Consider the following 19625-nt stretch of genomic DNA (forward strand, 5'->3'; position numbering starts at 1 on the left):
AGAGAGAGAGAGAGAGAGAGAGAGAGAGAGAGAGAGAGAGAGAGAGGAAGAAGAAGAAGAAGAGGAGGAGGAGGAGGAAGAGGAGAAAGAAGGGGAAACAGAAGAAGGAGAAGGAAGAAAAGAATGAGGAGGAGGAAGAAGAAGAGGAAGAGGAAGAAGCAGCAGCAAAAAGAAAAAAGACCATATGGGATTTTTAAAGAGGTGACAAGGGTTCTGGCCTCAAGAATGGATTGATCTATTGATGGATTAATGGATTGATTAGTCAGTGAACAGATTATAAAAAATTTATTTCACTGGGCTTCCTGACCACTCACTCGGTTTCTCATAGCTCATGATGTACTTCACCTCCTCAGAATTTTGCCAGCAGGAAGGTGTCCACAGGTGTGGCCCTTCCATCTTGGAAGAAAACCGTGAGAGAAAATAAGTTCTTTACTACATAAAGTATTGAGCTTCAGGTGTTTTGTTATGGAACCCCAAATTGGACAAGTACCTTCTGCTCATGAATACCATCTCCCCTCTGTGGTATGAAAGCATTTGGGGTGTCGGGTGTGAATTGATGGTCATCTTTCCCACCTATGAACCAGGAAACTGAGGCCAAGAGACATTAAATGGTTCATGCATGATTCTTTAATAAATAAAACACCAATCTAGGCTTGAAGAACCCCAGGTTGTCCTTCCCCTTTGATCTCTGGCTTTGTGTTACCATCTTACACTTCATATTCCTTGTTCCAGGTCTAAAGTTACCTGGGTTCCTGGACAAGCTAAGAGGGAGAAGGGCAGCCCAAGGAGAGGGCATGTCTGGAGGAAGGATTCCTAACTGTTGCTTTAAAAGGGAACTATTGTAGAAGGATCATTGAAGTCCCATTAGAGTCCTCCCGACGTAGGCTTCATGGTGACCTTGTTGAAGGACTGGAAGGGAGGGATGCAGCCAAACCTTGCTGAGTCTCTAGTATAAACAAATCAGGGGGGTTGAGCCATGCCAGATATTAATTTTAAAATGAGAAAATAAGGGCTCAGTGGTAGAAGTCTTGCCTGGCATTTAGCATGTGCAAGGCCCTGGGTTCTATTGCTACTACTAAAACAGGAGAAACAAGTTCGTAACACAGAAGTAAGCTTGATGATTCAAGATCCCAGGGTTGGGTTCTGCAGCTGTAATGGAAAACACAAAGGCTGGGGGCAGGGGGCCCCAGTGTTCAGGTCCTGTTAAGAGAGCTACATATTCATGAACCCAATGACACAGGCAACGGAGATTTAAGATTTAGGAGAAGAGACAGCAAGGCTGGAGAAGGGAGGCTATATGACTTCTAGGACAGCCTCAGGCTGAGCTCTGAGGAAAGAATTTGAATGAGCAGAGAAGAAAGGGAAGGGGTTACTGGGCCAGAAGCAGCTGTTTCTAGAAATGAGCTGATGAAATCACCGATAATTATCATCAACCATGAGCTAAACTCAGAAAACAACTGAAAGGTCCCCAGGCAGGTTTTAACTCTTTCACCCAGTTCCTTCTGAAGGCCAGGGTCAACCCTGCAGTGAAGGGGACCTATATCTACCCTAGGAAGAAAGTGAAACCAGCAAGAAGTGTTGGGTGGGATTGGACATCTAACATGCTGACCACTGGAGAAGAAGCTCTAAAACTAGAATCAGGCAAAACTGGCCAAGCCACAATCCTGCAAAGACACCTGGGAAATAATCCCAAAAAGAACAATGGTGGAGGAAGCCTGCTTCTCCCAGAAGATTTTGAGAAAGAGATTGGACAACCAGATCTGGAATCAGAATTCCTTGTGGCCCTCTAGGGTCTCCAGATGAGACTGGTACCCCAAGAACAAACCAAGGGGAAGCCTGAGGCTCTCCACACATGTGAGAAGCCTTCAAGGGCCACAACACCCCACATCCATCCCCCAGAGCTGCCAGTCTCCAAGGACATCTTTTATCTTTAAGAGAATGAGTGTTAGAGAAATTCCAACCCTTCAACAAAATTTCGGTCTATTCACTTAGCTTTCCACAGTGCACAGTACTTAACTCCCCTTGCCTCAGTCCTCTTTCCAAGTGTCTGGAATGTTCTGAGGTTGAGAGAAGGCTTCACTATGTGTGAGGGTCTGGGTGTCTCTTGAAGCTTCCATCCAGGAACCAGACAGCCCATTGAGTCCACAGCTTACAGGACTCTCCCGTTTTTAAATCAGTAAACTGGTAGCATTGAATGAAGATAAGGCTGGAGGTGTCTTGTTTGTGTTGCTTGCCTTTTATTATATTGTGATTCCTTTCATTCTCTGAAGGCTGCCTGACTAGGTCTATGAAATAAACTGATACTAGCTCAATTCAAGGAGATAGGCTTGCCGATTACTATGTGCTTGGGAGAAGCACAAGATCGAAACATGAACATCCAACAACCCAATGAAATTCTGAAGGCTACAAACTCTTCCTGGAGGAGAGATGAAGTATGCAACTTGGTAGAAAATAAATGATTGGTGAGGGAACAGGAAGATGAATGGGCCTGATGAACAGGTGAGAGCCTATAACTACATTGGGGTGGATGTGGTATTCTGGGTTATTTAACCCAGTCTCCCTCAGGAAGTTGTTCCAGGACAGGGGTTCAGGACAATTGCATTCATCCAGAGGATCTTGCCTAAGGTAGGTAAAGAGGATTCAGAGAAAACTTTTCTATGCTTCGGTGCTAAGAGATGGGGGAGCAGGGAAAAATCACAAAGACCTTAATCAGTAAGCCAAATCCCACATCGTAGGGTGTCCTGTCCTCAACCCAATTCCGAAGGGACCCTTGTGTGACTCCTCAAGAAGTTGGAATTTCTCCCAGGAGTGTCATCTTAGGGGAAGAAAAAGCCTTGGGCCCTGGTTCCAGCCAGAGAGGGAGCTTGTCTTCAGGGACATGATTACACAGATCTCACAGAGTTCTTGCAAATTGTTATTAGAGCACCTTGCAAGAGACACTGAAGCTGAGACAATGCTACATCAAAGGTGAGTTGAACAACTAGGACTCTTGTGTCACAAATACCTGTTTCCTTCCATTTAGTCCTATACTTCTCCAGACATCAAAAATGAACTGGAGGACTGGGATGGGGGGGGGGCACTGAACCTCTTTATTTGTTCCTCTCTTTGATGCTATCACATTGAATGCACCTTCTCTCTCTGCTTTCCACCATTACTAGGCTGCATCATTGACCTATTGAGGACAAGTAGTCAAATCTTGCTTGTTAATGGCTGCCTTACAACTATGGTTAGAACTAGCATTTAGAATTGTGTTGCCACCCTTTTCCGGTGGCGGCACAACGCGGTGAGGTGCTCAGGTTCATACTTGTAGCTCTGATGTTTAAGGGGCTGCTGCAATCCTGCAGGTCTTCGGACGCAAAAAGACAGTCACAGCTGTGGTCCACTGCAAACGAGGAAATGGGCTCATCCCGTTGAATGGACGTCCCCTGGAGAGGATCGAGCCACGCACGCTACAGTACAAATCACCGGAGCCTGCTTTGCTTCTGAGCAAGGAAAGGTTTACTGATGTGGACATCCGGGTCCGTGTGAAGGGTGGTAGTTATGTGGCCTAAATTTATGCCGTCCAACAGTCCATCTCAAAAGCCCTTGTGCCTTATTACCAAAAATATGTGGATGAAGCCGTTAAGAAGGAGATCAACGATATCCTCATCCAGTATGATTAGACCCTTCATCGCTGCGAATCCAAAAAGTTTAGAGGTGCCCATGCTCGATACCAAAAATCCTACGGATAAGCCCATCTCAAGGATTTCAGGGTTTACCTTTGTAATAAACGTCCTAGGATTTAAAAAAAAAAAAATGGTGTTGCCGATATAACCCCTCAGCCATACACTCACCCCTCGCTAAACTCTCTCAATGCTGGCTTTGAAGTTTTCCTCCAGCCTCCAAGGACAAAACCCATGCACCTAGTTTGGGGTGCCTCTAATATTATATGCTTCATTCACCTGTGGTGGTCAGCTTGTGATCCAAATTCAACCACCGCTTAATTTGCCTCATTTCAGCCCCTCTGAACCCCTCAATGCTGAGTTCAGTGGCAAGTGGTCAGAAAGAATAACAGCAAATCTGGGTAAGAAAATACAGATTTAAGGGTGAGTTTGGGATTTGCAAAACGAGCCTTTACTTGCCATAAATGACTAACTATGTAAGCAAATTTAAAAAAAAAACAAACAATTACATGTACAGGGGTTGGAAAGAGATAGCTCAAGGCTTAAGAGTGCATTTGGTTCTTGAAGGAGACCCAGGTTCAGTTCCCCACAGACTCATCAGGTAACTCACAACTACCTGTAACTCCAGATCCAGCCCTTTTCTGGCCTTCATGAGCCTTTGCACACATGTAGCATGAACCCACAAAGACACACACATAACTAAATATTTTAAAAATCATTTAAAAAAATAAATTTATTACTAACCCCACCAATGTGAAAAGATGATATCAAGAGAAAAGCCCCCCCTGCCATCCCAAATGCTCTGATTTTATTCTAGTCAAAACAAGCAACTTTTGGGGAGAATAGGTTTATTTTAGCTCACAATTCCATGCTACACTTCACTACAGCAGGGAAATCAAGGCAGCAAAAAGTTCAAACGGCTGGTATTCCACAGTCAAGAGCAGAAAGAGAATGAAGTCCTGAATGAAGAAGAAAATATTTGCCACTCACTTGCATACAGCTCAGTACCCAATCCCAGAGAACGGTGCCACCCACAGTGGGCGAGGTCTTCCCACATCAACTGAGGCAATCACTCACAGACATACCCACAGGCCAACCTGACCTAGACAATCTCTCATCAAGACTCCCTGCCCAGATGATTCTAGGTTGTGTCTAGTTGATAATTAATCTCCCCATCACAGGTATTATAGATAGATGTAAATACGCATCTATTTCAAATGCCAGACACGCTGATCCATCCTTTGATCCTTTTCTTTTTAATTTTGTTTCTATTTATTTAGTTTGGGTATGTTACAGGAGTCTTTGTGTGCCATGGTATGTCCTCAGGGGTCAGAGGGTGACTTGCAGGAATTGTTGCTCTCTTTCCACCATGTGGATCCTGAGATCAAACTCAGGTGGTCAGGCTTGGCGGCAACCCACTGAGCTCTCTCAAGGGCCTTGCTTATCTTCTTCAGTACTTACAGACAGTTTCAAAGTCATTGCCTATGGTATGTGTAACATGTTTTCTTTTTAGTGACTATATATTAAATTCTTTGGTATATTATACATGCTTCTTTTTTAAATAACAGTAATAATTATTATTATTATATGGGATCCCCTGAAATGGAGTTCCAGGCAGTTATAAGATACCATGTGGGTACCAGGAATCAATCCCAGTTCCTCTGGGAAAGCAGCCAAATGGTCTTAACAGCTGAGCCATCTCTCCAGCCCCTACACATGCTTTTTGATTTAGGTGGCATGTGTACCCCAACAAAACCACTACCAGTTTTTGTTTGTTTGTTTGTTTGTTTTTTGTTTTTAAAGTGTATTTAAAGCCCTTAACCTTGGCTAGGAGCAACTTAATAATAGAGCACATATTTAGCCTGAAGAAGACCCTTGGGTCTAACTCCTGGCATCAAAAATATAATATATGTATGATATATTGATATATACACACTTAAAAACAAATACGCATAACTCAAAATCTAGCAAGCACCATAGCCTGGCAGCACAGTGCAGTGTAGAGTATCTGGTGTTTATCCTCAAGATTGTAAGGCTTACTAGAGAGTAGAGCTTACTATCTCTGCCCAGCGCTGTTAAAAGAGCACCATATGTTGTTGATTCTGAGAAAGTATTATTATTGGAGGGGGTGAGGGTGTCACTCATGCTACAGCATGCCTGTGAAAGTCAAAAGACAATTCTGTGGTAGTGGGTTCTCCCCTTCTACTGTGTAGGTCCCAGGGAATCCAACTCAGGTTACTGTGCTTGGTAGCAAGCGCTTTTACCCAATAAGCCATCCTGCTGGCCCTACTGTGTGTGTCTTGGTTGTGGGCGGTGTATGTGGGGGTTATTTTGAGATAGGATTTTGCTACACCACCCACGGCTAGCCTTAAACTCCTATATATAACCTAGGCTGGCCCTATTAGTTAGCTCAGGCCAACACCAATTTTTCATTTCTTTAGACCCAGCCACTCTAGCACTAAGATTACAGGCAACACACCCAGCTTGGTGATAAGCACTAAGAAGTCTTACAGTGTTTTTGCTATTGACAACCTTGAAGCAGTTCTTGGTGATTTGACTTAATGTCTCTCTGTTTCCCTTCCCCCACTCCCTCTGTCCCTTCCTCCTTCTCTCCCTCCTTTCATCCAGGGTATGGCTTAGTCTGTAAACCACTCTAGTCTCAATTTACAGAAATCAATCACCTTCCTCTGCCTCCCCAGTGCTGGGATTAAAGGTGAATGCCACTGATGGAGTCTCAGTTTGGTCTGTTGTTTTGTTTTGTTTTGTTTTTTTGTTTGTTTGTTTGGAACAGAATCTTGCTAAAGGCACCACCAGTGTAACCTCAAATTTGTTAATCTTCCCAATTCTCTCTCCCAAGTGTTGATGTTTACAGATAGGCTCCACTATTCTCAGGCTTTTAAAAACACTGTCTTACATTGCATATTTATTTATTTTGTTAAGGACTGGGCAGATCATAGGTCAACTCTAAGTAGCTGATTCTCTCCTTCTACCTTGTAGAATGCAGGGATCAAACCCAAGTTGCCAGGCTTAGCCGCAGGTTCCCTAACCCACTAAAGATATCTCTTGCTTTATTGTCTCTTTTTGGGTGGATTCTAGAGTGGAATTCTTTCAGCTTTGGGAACAGAAGCACCAGTGGTGTATGAAAGTATTCCTAGCTCTCACTCCCCAACTTCACCACCTTCTTGAGCCAATCTGCTAGACTGAATTGTTAATCTCCCTGAGATTTAATTTGCATTGTCCTGACTCTGGTGAAGTTGCCCTTCTTCTCACTTGTGCTCGATTTGCATTTCCTGTTTGGCAATTACCCATTCCTATCTGGAACCAGATTTCTCTCTGGCTATTTCTTACCTCCATTCAATTTCTAGGATCTCTTCCTGCACGGGGAATATAATTTTTACTCAGGAAGTGCCATCACAAATATGACATTTTTGAGTGCTGATGAACTCAAGGAACGATGGAGAGGAAACTGTAAGTGTAGGCTTAGCTCTTTCTGCATACCCTTTATCTACATAAAGACATCCTCCAAAGGGAACGTAACTCAGTTGTTCTGAATCTACTCTCCAGGTCTCTTATCTCCCAGTCGAGATTTATTCTGTGACACCCAGCCAAGGTAGACTCTCCCTCACCTACTCTGTGGGCCACTTCCAGACAGGGTTAATAATACCTGAGACTTTATCTGTCTGAGAAGACAGCTTTACTAGCCAGTGTTTCCTTCCCTCAGCTCCCAGAACACTAGGCAGCTTGGGACACTGCATGAACCTCAGTCACTTGACCATCCTTCAAGCCTCATCCTTTGTGAGACTCCCATCTATGGAAGTGTTATTAAGTGTATTTTCTGCTATATTAATCTGTCTTTTTGATAGTTCTACTTTTTGCAATCAAATCTTAAATCTGGCCTATTTTCATATTTATTTATTTATTTATTTATTTATTGTGCAATACAGAATGTCATTTTTCTTTTCTCCTCTCTTTTCTTTCATACAATACTTCCTCCTTGTCCTCCTTACCCACTCCCCACCCGACTTTTTAAAAAATAGTCAACTGATCTCCAGGATTTTTTTTTTAAAGTATGTCTATGTGTTGACCTGTGTGCCACAGAATGCATGTGGAGGTTAGAGGACCACTTGCAGGAGTCTTTTCTCCTCTTTAACCATGTGCATGGGTCCTGGAGATTGAACTCAGGCAGTTGGACATAGTGGCAAATGTCCTTACCACCTGAGCCATCTTACCAGCTTGATCCAGGGATTTTTAAACTATTTAGTAAGCAAAATATACAGGGCCTTTGTTTTGTTGAGCTGGGGTCTTGTGGTATAGTCTAGGCTGTCTTCGAACTCCCTACCTCAGCCTCACGAGTGCTGAAGTACAATACCACAAGGGACTGTGCCTTTATTTGGACAGAGGAAGTTTGGACTCAGTAAGATGGTCCTAGGAGAAACCTTAAAGCTGGATGAAGTCGTTGGTCTACTAACCAGTCATGGATTAAATCCTCCTGTGTTTGTGTACCTGTAAGCTATTTTTATTTATTTCATTTGGAAAAGAAGGAAGGGAGGGAGGGAGGGAGGAAGGGAGGGAGGGAGGGAGGGAGGGAGGGAGGGAGGGAGGGAAGAAGGAAGGGACAGAGGGAGGAAGATTAAAGCAACATCCCTCCATTATCTTACTTATGAACCAAAGGAGCCATCCCTGTTAGGTGTGTCTCTGTTCTTCCTGGTGTAGGTGAGGCCCAGGAAGCCCTGATCCATGCTAGGTCTCAAGATGTGAACAAAGTCTTGGCTCTGAAGTCCACCAAAGATTCCTTTAGTGTGTGTGTGTCTTGGAATCTTGAAGTGAGTGCATCAACATTTATTTGTAAGAAGAATAGTTGGGCTTCTCAGCAAATCCACCAAGAATGGATATTAGGTAATTTTTCTCTATGCACAGTCTTTTATCTTTCTACCTGCCAATGAAGGTACCAATAAATACTTACTGACTTTTATCATTCTACTAACCTTCAGATTCAGACTTGCTGGTAATTTCAGTAATTGCTGGTTTGCATTAAGAGCAGGAGATTAGAGATTAAGGTCCAGGGAAGATAAAGGATTTGCTCAGAGGCATGGAGGGTACGTAACCGGGTCACAGGCTCCCTGTCCCCCCTTTTCTTTTAGCAGAGTGAAGAGTGCAGGTGTGGAGAGAGAGGACTTTATCCATAACTAACTAGGCCATCTTGACCCACTTTCCCAATCCTCTGCTGTTTGAGGGAGTTCTAGCAGGCAGGTCAAAGTGTCCTTGATGTGGGTGTGTGCTGCTGAGGTTCTGAGGAAGATTCTGGAAGCTAGATGTGGTGTCACAGACCTGTAGTCACAGAGTTTTGAGTAATGGCAAGAGGATCAATTCAAAGTCATCCTCTATATAAATGGAGTTCAAGGTAATCTTGGGCTCTAGGAGACCTTGGCTCAAAAACAAACAGAAACACTCCTCCTCCCCCCAAAGCAACAACAAAAAGAGAAGCTTCTGGGAGCCACACCTATCTCTCCCCGACGCAGTCACTAGTAAACAAAACTAACCTGCCAGATCTGGTTGTCTAAAAAGGTCCTTTTCAATGCTACCTACCTCCATCAACATCCAGGAGCACTTACCATATAGCCCCTGCTGTGTATGTATAATTACAATAGGAGGCAAAGTTTTCAGAGAGCTAGCATCTCGAGGGAGAATTCAGCGGGAGGGCTTGGTTTGGAAGAGGCCAGGGGTGTGAAAATGAGAGTGTTAAAGGCTTTTTACAAAGCTAATGGGTTTTACATATGTGAGCCCAATAATAAAGGCTCTTGGAAGGATGGCTCACCTTCATTCACAGGCTACTTCCTAGAATCTGCCTTAGTCCCCAGAATTATGTAGGCATTCAGGGACAGATGGGAAGACTTTCACACATGCTAATACACAACATTTTGACCTTGATGCTCTAGGCATTGTCTTCTTCCGCTGTGGAGGTGAATGAGGGGTGTCATTTTCAATTTAGAGGGAAACGGAGAAGCTTCCCCACAAACAAGCTTAAGGGTTTAAGGGTAAATCCTACCCTACTGAGAATGTGTGTTGAAAGGGGCTTCGCCCAGGGACCCAGGTCACTCCTGGAAAGTTTTGTAGGACAAGAGCAATTATTTTTAGCTTCACATTTAGGAAACAAGGTTTGCCTAGACAGAAGTGAGACGCCGTGGGATGGGGAGGGAGGGAAACTTGCCCACGGTTGGGAGCGAAGAATACATGCACCCTGCTCTAATCTAAAGAAGATGTCGCACTCTCTCTGTTCACGCCACCTCGTGAGGCAAATGGGACACAAAGAGGCCAAGTTGATGGTGGCTTTCTTGATGCCACCCTTAATATGAACTCAAGGTATACTGAGCGGTGGTTTGGGCAACGAATGCAGCTGTTTGGAATTCAACCCTGGCTTCGGAAAGGCTTTTGTTGGAAACGGTGGGCGCGACTTTAGGGGACGCCCCTCCACGCATTCCACAATCCTTTCCGCGGTAGCGAGGATTCGCTGTCTCGCGGGGGGTGGCCCCACTCGGGCTCCCAGGTTGGGCGGTGCGGCTCCGCTTTCTGCTTGGTCTCCGCGAGGTGTCGCCTTCGGCCGAAGAAAGCAGTAAGGCGCCACCCTCGTAGCCCGCACTTATTTATTTTCAAACAAGGGGGGCGCCCCTTCCTTTCAATTTGAAACTAGAAACCTCCTGCGGTCTCGTTCCTACGTGGGCGCGTCCTCGGCCTCCCATTTTGCACTCCCATAGCCGCCTTTCGAGATCACACACGAACGGCCCCTCTGCCAGGCCTTGTTCCACTTTGGCCTGGAGCTCATCTTGAACACACACACACGCAGTCCACGCAGGGACCGGGCTAGAAACCTCTCTTTCCACTCCCAGCACACACCCAGAGACCTTTAAAAAAAAAAAAAAACATTGAGTGCAGCGGGTGCAAGCCCGGGGGGTCCAAAAGGGAGGGAGGAGCACGCTTCGGGTTTCCCAGCTTTGCAGCTTGCAGTCTGAAAAACGAGAGGGGGGAGGGGTGAAAGGGACGGGGGGGGGGGAGAAAGAGAGAGAGGGGGAGGGAGGGGGAGGGGGGAGAAAGAGAGAGAGAGAGGGAGGGAGAGAGAGAGGGAGAGGGAGAGGAAAAAAAAGAAAAGCAAATGGCTTTTGGCGCGAAAGGCTTTGGCGCCTCCCCTGATTTTTATGGAAATCAAGAGGGCGGGGAAAAGCCGCTTGCCTCTGCCTTTCTCCCTCCCCCTCGTCTGCGCCACAGCCCCCTTTTCTCCCCGCCCCCCGGGTGTGTCAGATTTTTTCAGTTAATAATATCCCCCGAGCTTCAAAGCGCAGCCAGTGACAGTCATCTGTCTGGACGCGCTGGGTGGATGCGGGGGGCTCCTGGGAACTGGGTTGGAGCCGAACGAGCGCTAGCCAGGCGTAAGCGCGCACACACTGCAGCCGCCCGAGGACAACCCCCCTCCCGCCGCCGCCCACTCAGCCCACCCGGAGACCCCAGCGCCGAGTCGCCTCCGGATCCCCGGCAGTCTGCGGGAGGTAAGAAGCGGTAGTTGCAAAGCTCCGAGCGCCGAGGAACGGCGGAGCGCTGCGGCTAGGCAAGCCCCTGGACGCGGCTCCGCACCCTGCGCCCAAATATGCCGGGCTTTTTCGGGGAGGGGGGTACAACACGCCGTGTCTGCTTCCGAAACAAAACCATCTGGGTTTTTTTTTTTTTCCTGAAAAGCCTATTCAGCACCCGAAGGCACCCTGGCTGGAAGAGACCCGCCCTAATCCTTTTTACAGCCCTGGCCCAGGCAGAGAAATAGCTTTAGCGAAAAGAAATTCGCCCGGCTCCACAAGATTTGTCTGAGTGTGAGCTGACTGGGAACCGGTGCGTCCCCACCCTAAGCTGGGGTTCTCCAAAAGGTGCCGCGGGGAAGGAAGGAAAAGGGGTTAGGCGAAGCTAGGGTGATAATGTAGGTCACCGCTGCTCCAGCTTAGGAGACGCGATTCTCTAAGGCGACCCTCATCGCGCCAGCGCCGCTGCACCATTCCTAGGAATGGGGTTCAGCCTTTTTTCTCCCCGTGGAAGAGGTTGAGGTCTCTGAAGGGAGGGAATTGGAAAGGGTATAGGTGGGTATAGGCAGACCAGGAGATTCCCAAGGGTATATCTTTCAAGGTTGAGGCTCTGAGTAGAGAGGGCTTGTATATAAGTGCCTGTTGTTGGTCAGACTGGAGAAAGGCTCTTAATAATTAATAAAGTTTTCTGAGCCCCGTTAGCGTTTGCGCTCCCGTGATCGCATTTCTGCAAAAGGGGATTGAAAGGTACTTCAATCCCATGCCCGGTAGCTGGACTAGAGAGCAAAGACTTCCTTTGAGCAACTAGTGCAAGTGGGGTTGTCGCGCTAGTAAGAGCTGAGATCTGCAGCTTGAACAAACCCCCTCCCCCAGGCAGTGCCTTGTGTGAATGAAACGGCAGTTTCCAAAGTTGCAGAGAGCCACACCACCCCCTGCATCTGCAAGCCCCCTCCCACCCCCAGTCTTAGACAGCTTGTACACAAAAGGAGGGAGTAGGGGAGAGGCTCAACTTTCTCCACCTTCCAGAGCTGTGGGGAGCTTGCAGAAGAGATTCGGGGCTCTCACTGCCTGTCCCCCCACCAACCCACCCCTTTGGCTCATTCTCTCTTGGTTTGTCTATTGGTTGTAGAGTTGGAGATTGGCGCGACTCTGCTCCCCAGGGGAAGGAAGCACTCCCCCGTATTAAAAAGAGCGGAGATATTAAAAGAGAGGCGAACCCATGCCCAGCTGCACCGCGTCCACCATGCCAGGGATGATCTGCAAGAACCCAGACCTCGAGTTTGACTCACTGCAGCCCTGCTTCTACCCGGACGAAGATGACTTCTACTTCGGCGGTCCCGACTCGACCCCACCAGGGGAGGACATCTGGAAGAAGTTTGAGCTGCTGCCCACGCCCCCGTTGTCGCCCAGCCGCGCCTTTCCAGAGCACAGCCCGGAGCCCTCAAATTGGGCTACGGAGATGCTGCTGCCGGAGGCCGACCTGTGGGGCAACCCGGCCGAGGAGGATGCTTTCGGTCTTGGGGGACTGGGTGGCCTCACTCCTAATCCGGTCATCCTTCAGGACTGCATGTGGAGCGGCTTCTCTGCCCGGGAGAAGCTGGAGCGCGCAGTGAACGAAAAGCTTCAGCACGGCCACGGGCCCCCGGGCGCCAGCTCATCCTGCCCGGCTCCCGGAGTGGGTGCCAGCAGCCCCGGGGGCCGTGCCCTTGGTGGGTCGGCGAGTGCTGGCCGCACCGGGGCTACCCTGCCTACCGATCTCTCCCACCCGGCTGCCGAATGTGTGGACCCCGCCGTGGTCTTCCCCTTCCCGGTGAACAAGCGAGAGTCGGCGTCGGTGCCCGCTGCCCCGACCAGTGCCCCGGCGACCAGCGCTGTGGTCACTAGTGTGTCTGTGCCGACTGCTACCCCGGTGGCTGCTTCTGCTCGTGCAGGAGGCCGTCCTGCCAACAGTGGGGAGCACAAGGCCCTCAGCACCTCCGGAGAGGACACCTTGAGCGACTCAGGTAAAGCTTAGAGCAGGGTCCTTGCTACCTCCTTGGATGTTGGGAAGGTGGGGGTGCTGTGGTCCCTTTGTTATCGTAGATTTGTGCGGGTGATTCTCTTCTGTTCACCTCTCTCCCGGGATAGAAGAGGCTGGAAACCCCAGCTACACCTTCCCTTAAATTTGTTCTGTCCTCTTTTTCGGGAATCCTTGTTGTAGGCTTGCCCTCACTGTGGGAAAAGTTGGTGGCCAGCTCAGTCAAGCTGTAGGGTCGGAAAGCTACCTGGACTGAAATGTTAGTTTGTTGGAGAGGTTCTTGTAAGCCAGGTCAAGGAAGGGGAAAGACTCCCTGAAAGACCAGGGCAGTTCACAATCCCACTTCCAAAAGTTAGGAGAATACCTGACAATTCCTCCCCTCCCCACCCACCAAGGACTCTGAGCCCTCCGTGGGTGGTGGGCTGTTTGCGTTTGGTGCGTGGCCAGCAGGCGGCGTTGTGTCTGACGCAAGTCAGGCAGGGGATCAAAAAAGACTGGGGGTGATTGGGGCACCCCCTCCACTCCAGTTCAGCAGCTGGCAGCAAGTGCATTAGTGGTTGTGTACGTTTTCAGGGAGTCTCTTTCCGGTTTTGATTGAGTGCTGCTCCGTTGTGTTTCCTAGCTGGAATTTCTGACCTAATTGAGCTGAGTTGTGTTCCAAAAACCTAGGGTGAGGGCGGGTCCCTACCACTACCCCTCTTTAGGAATGCACACACCCTGGAAGGATTCATTGGTTCTATTGTAAGCATTTATCTGGGCCGTCTGCGGAAAGGAAGGGTTAAAAAGAAAACCTTTTTCTTGGGGCTACCTACCACACTACCCAAATCCTGTCTGGCCCTGTCCTTCGAGTTAACCCTCCCATTAGACCTTGGAAACCAGTGTTTTCACAATGCCAAAGAATAAAAAGTCTAAATTTCCTCTTGGACTGAGGAGGGATCGTTCGAAGGCTCCTGGGAGGAAACTCGGTGATAAGCCTGCACTTTGAAAGGGCTCTGTCCCTTTAATGTCTGTGCCTTGACAGCTTTCTGTTAGGAAGCAGTTCCTTCCAACAGCTGTCTTCTTGGCTGAAAACCAAAACACTGCCTTAAAGGGACCTACAGACTGGAGCAGCCTAACATTTCAGCTTTAGACGAAGCCTCACAATTGTTCAGCTTTCCGGTCCTCACTAGATAAAGCAGAAGATGTGTTTTGGTTTTCATGCTTGCTTTTATTTATTTTTTAAACCATAATTTTCTCTCCTAGCCTGGCAGCAAACGAGGAAGTCAGAATACACATAGAACGCTACATGTTTTTGTTGTTGTTACTGCTACTCGGGCACTGCTCCCAACGGTTGGGATGCGTAGCTACTGTGGATTAGAGCTTTATCATTGAGATCTGATCTCTCCCTAGATGAAAAACTGCTTACTCTGTACAACGCATATTCTCACAAGAAAAGGTTGTTGTGGTGGTGAATGAGATTGTTCCTAGAGTTTTAAGGGTGGCAGAATCAAAACCCAGCCATGTGTTTTACCAAAGGAGGAGCCTCCAGTCTGAAGGGTGGCTGTGGAAGTGTGTATAAGTAAATCCATGGGGCAGACTGGCTGGTGATTATGCTAAAAGCTCCTCTTACGGAGCATCTGTCGCCAAGTCTACTTATTGTCTGCCAAACTCAAACACTGTGGCTATTACCCCCACTGAATAGCTGAGGAAGCTGAGGACGAGAGGAGTTAAGTAACTAACCTTTTTCCAGAATCATACCGACAACGGTTCATTACGAGTCTAGCTTGGCTTCCTCGAGTTTCTGCCACATACTCAAAAGTTTGACAACAGGGGTTGAACCCTGGGTCCTTTCTTGTTAGGCAAGTGCTCTGCTGGCCCCTCATCACCTGGGGAAGGAAAAATATGGGGTGGGTGTGTGCACACACACGTCTTGTCCGTGTTGTGATCAGTCTATGTCAGCAAACCTAGCTGATTTAAACGAGTGTACATTAATCGTGTAATTAACCTGAAAATATTTTTTGCCTCAAAGATGATGAAGATGACGAGGAAGAAGATGAAGAGGAGGAAATCGATGTGGTCACCGTAGAGAAGAGACGTTCCTCCTCTAACAACAAGGCAGTCACCACTTTCACCATCACTGTGCGTCCCAAGACCTCCGCTCTGGGCCTGGGGCGAGCACAGCCCGGCGAGCTAATCCTCAAGCGCTGTGTTCCCATCCATCAGCAACACAACTATGCTGCACCCTCACCCTATGTGGAGAGCGAGGACGCGCCCCCACAGAAGAAGATCAAGAGCGAGGCTTCTCCACGCTCCCTCAAAAGTGTCGTTCCAGCAAAAGCTAAGAGCTTGAGCCCCCGAAACTCAGACTCGGAGGACAGCGAGCGTCGCCGCAACCACAACATCCTGGAGCGCCAGCGCCGCAACGACCTGCGCTCCAGCTTCCTGACGCTCAGGGACCATGTGCCCGAGCTGGTAAAGAACGAGAAGGCCGCCAAGGTGGTCATCTTGAAAAAGGCCACCGAGTACGTCCATGCCCTACAGGCCAACGAGCACCAGCTCCTGCTGGAAAAGGAGAAACTGCAGGCGAGGCAGCAGCAGTTGCTAAAGAAGATTGAACACGCTCGGACTTGCTAAATGTTTCTCACACGGACAGTCACTGCCACTTTGCACATTTTGATTTTTTTTTTTAAACAAACATTGTGTTGACATTAAGAATGTTGGTTTACTTTCAAATCGGTCCCCTGTCGAGTTTGGATCTGGGTAGGGGGCAGGACGCGGGGTTCTGCCATGACCTTGGAAAAAAAACTGAGTTATGGGATGCTGGGTGGCTTGTTTTCCTCCTCCATATCACCTGGTGACAGCCGTGGAAGTTCGGGACACTTAGGAGCTTCGGGAAGCTGTGAAGTCACCTTGTTCCGGTCCAAGTTTCCAAACAGTCATTCCTTCTTTTTACAATGGTGCTTAAGTTCCAGCAAATGCCACAGAAGGGGGGTTGCCATTTGATGCCCCTGGGAACAGTTGTGTAAATACCATTGATACACCCGCCTTTTGTATACGTCCTGGGTAATGAGAGGTGGCTCTTGCGGCCAGTATTAGACTGGAAGTTCACACCTAAGTACTGTAAGAATACCTCAATGTTTGAGGAGCATGTTTTGTATACAAATATATTGTTAATCTGTTATGTACTGTACTAATTCCTACACGGCCTGTATACTTTAGTATGATGCTGATACATAACTAAATTTGATACTTATATTTTCGTATGAAAATGAGTTGTGGAAGTTTTGAGTAGATATTACTTTATCACTTTTTGAACTAAGAAACTTTTGTAAAGAAATTTTACTATATATATATATTCCTTTTTTTCCTAGCCTGTTTCTTCCTTGTTACTGTATTTGTTCATGTTTGGTGCATAGAACTGGGTAAAATGGCAAAGTTCTGTGTTTAATTTCTTCAAAATGTATATATTTAGTGCTGCACCTTAGAGCACTTTGAAATACCTCATGTTTATGAAAATAAATAGTAATTAAATGATGCAAGTTAATGTTTTCCTTCCTAGCTGGGCTTCAGACTCTACAAATAGTCGGTGTGGAATCCTGGCTGGAGGAGGATACTGGTCCCACTTGGAGGGGTAAATGGGTTTGTGGATTCCAGATTAGAACCAACTATTTTCAATAGGCAATCAATGGGTGTTAAAGCACTTTCAAATATTTTGTCTTGAGTGTGTCCACAATGTCACATCCCCTGGAACTGGAGTTCAAGTCTAGGAACCAAGCAGAGGTCCTCTGCAACAGTAACAAGTGACTTTCACCCCTGAGCCATCTGTTACCCCTTTATTTTTTTTAAGGCCTCTTCAGGTTCTCCAGCACAGTCTGGTCTATGTAGCTGAGAATGAGCATGCTCTACTGATCCCTTCATCTCTCAAGTGCTAGGATGATAGGTGTGTGCCAGGCATGTCCAGTTATGGAAGCACTATCACGCACGTGAACTCTCAAAGCATTTTAGATAAAATGTGGATACCACCCCCAAAGTTTGGAATAAGCTATAAAATTGGCAAGTTGGATCTGCATTTCACATAAACATTTGTTCTAGTTGTTTGGAAGGACTTATACCTAAAAATTTCCCCTAGGAAGAGATGGGTGTGGAGGCATGTCTGATGCCTGCAGAGGCAAGAAGAATGTCATCCAATCCTCTTAGCAGCAGGCTCCTACATTGTGATCCTGAGGCCACAGAGTAACACTTAGTCCAAAAGAAACGTAGGGTCAGTATAAGATTCTGGGCTGAGCACTGTAGTGAAATAGGATGGGCGTTACTGCCTACCTTCAGTGATCTCAGATTCACCCACCTCGTAGCTGAAGTTCCCAGAGGGCTGAAGACCAAGAAGGGGAAAGAGAGCTGTCAGTTACCCCACTGGTGTCACTGGGTGGACTGTGGGAGGCAGGGTGGGTCTCAAGGAAGAATGAGCTACAGACCCTGGAGACAGAACTAAAAGAAGGAAAGAGGCTTCCCTCAGGGAAAAATTTCTGGAAGTCTGAAGATGAGGCCATCTACCTTACTTAGAATAGGACATCTATTTCTCTCTGGGATAACAGACTACACATGGATTTCCCTATGGTTTCATTCACTGCAGGTTTTTAACTTAAGTCGAAAAAAAAAAATCTCGATGGAAAAATGCAGCCCAAAGGGCCAGACAGCTTTGCTCCTGAGGCTGTATTGTCAGGGACAGAGATGAGAACTCTGTATAGGTGACTGTATGCGTGGTTCCCAGGTCTATGGGCAGACAGGTAGAAGGTTAGCCATGGAGGTCCTTATTTGGGGTGACAGCTACAAGTGCTGTCTTAACAGTTTCTGTGGGGCTGGTGGTACTGCCTAGCGTCTCTCTGATGGTTTGACAAGGTTGAAATTTGGGCAAAATGCCCTTTACAATCCTGTAACTCCCCAGTCTCAGACTAGCAAATAATAAGCTTCGAAGGTCCTAGTCAAAAGAACTGTCTGTTGCATCTTACAAGTCCTAAGTAACAAGCCCATCACCACATCAGTAGATCCAGAAGCCAAACGAAAGTTAAGTGACCTCAGGTTAATTGAACATCTAAGAGCCTTAAAGCCCACCACAGTCAACTGAACAGATCTGTTTGTGTCCCCCCAAAGGGGACCCGTGTGACAGATGAGCTAGAACTCTACTGTGTAAAAAGAAATAGAACAGAGACCATTACATTGGAATTCCTACCACGTTCTTGTTTTGCTGACTGCTGAGAAGTTCATACACAAAGCCCCCAGGGCAGATTTCCACCTCTAAAGCTTTGTTACTTTCTTTACATCACATAACAGCAACAACAACAACAGCAAACTCTCTGCATTTGGTGGACCATAAATAAAACAACATATATTGCTCTTCCAGCGGATCTGAGTTCAATTCCCGGCACCCAAGTGGCCAAGCTGCCTGTAACTAAGGCACCAGGGATATGACATCTCTGGACTCCTGTGACTCACACTCACATAGACACACACACAATTATAAATAAATTTAAAATAAATAAAAGACACACTAAAAACTGTTAACACTTAGATTAAGAGACATTTTTGTTTCCTCGTCTAGCTGAAGCAAAGTGGTTCCTGATGTAACTCTGCAGTTCTCTGTACAATAATTGGAGTAAGAGAAGAATCCAAGCAGTGGTCTGAAAAACACAAGACTGAGATACTGAAACTTAAGAAACTTCACCAGGTAAGAAAGTAAATCAGAGCTTACGTAGGGTATTCAATCATCTCTCAGTTACTTTCTCTCACAGAATGCAAGTGGGGCATCCCTGGACTAAAGCACGACACAGGACTGACATTGAGTCTTCATGGTCAGCCCAGTGGTATCTTACAGGTCTCTTGTAACCTATAGGCTAGCCTCCACCTCAATATGTGAGGATGACTTCCGACACCTGATCCTCTGGCCTCCATGTTCAGGCTACTGACAACAAAGTGAGCCAATATACCTAGTGATGTAAGTGTCGGGATAGAATCCAGGGCTTTATGTGACCTAAGCTAGCACTCTACTGAGCTCCAGCCCAAGCCCCCTTGCTAATGGAATTCCCTGGCTCTCTCCTCTCAACCAGTGTTATTAACATAGGAGCTAACATTTGTCAGGTGTTTCTGGTGCTTGGGAGAGATCAATGAACAGCAACAACAACAAAAAGACAAAATTGCAAACTGCACCGGATTCCTGCCTCCTTGCAGTGTATAATCTAGGAGATAATGAGAGTCAGAATATAAATAAAAAAGCAAAGCAAGCCAACAAATAGCACCGATGAGATAGTGATTTCTAAAAGAAGTAGACTGGTATAGAGGAATTCAAGATTGCCAGCAGCAGTGCACAGGCACCTGGTCCTTGGACCTGTAGAGGAAAATGGAAAGCGATGGATA

At 47.0% G+C, this 19625-nt stretch overlaps 1 protein-coding gene and 1 pseudogene across 2 annotated transcripts; both read left to right on the top strand.

The window, feature by feature from the left end:
- Nucleotides 1-3731, top strand: part of LOC114625038 — a 7744-nt pseudogene extending 4013 nt beyond the window's left edge.
- Nucleotides 3732-10886: 7155 nt separating this feature from the next.
- Nucleotides 10887-16756, top strand: Mycn (MYCN proto-oncogene, bHLH transcription factor). Of its 2 annotated transcripts, XM_028772236.1 has the most exons (3): nt 10996-11200; nt 12351-13224; nt 15247-16756. In XM_028772236.1, the coding sequence occupies exons 2-3, from the start codon at nt 12441-12443 to the stop codon at nt 15849-15851; spliced, it is 1389 nt and encodes a 462-aa protein (XP_028628069.1). In that variant the 5' UTR covers nt 10996-11200; nt 12351-12440; the 3' UTR covers nt 15852-16756. The 2 variants fall into 2 exon arrangements, with proteins under 2 accessions (XP_028628070.1, XP_028628069.1); XM_028772237.1 differs by lacking the exon at nt 12351-13224 and having other exon boundaries at nt 10887-11200; nt 15247-16751.
- Nucleotides 16757-19625: the final 2869 nt, after the last annotated feature.

This window comes from Grammomys surdaster, unplaced genomic scaffold, assembly GCF_004785775.1.
Source record: "Grammomys surdaster isolate TR1022 unplaced genomic scaffold, NIH_TR_1.0 212, whole genome shotgun sequence".
NCBI lineage: Eukaryota > Metazoa > Chordata > Mammalia > Rodentia > Muridae > Grammomys > Grammomys surdaster.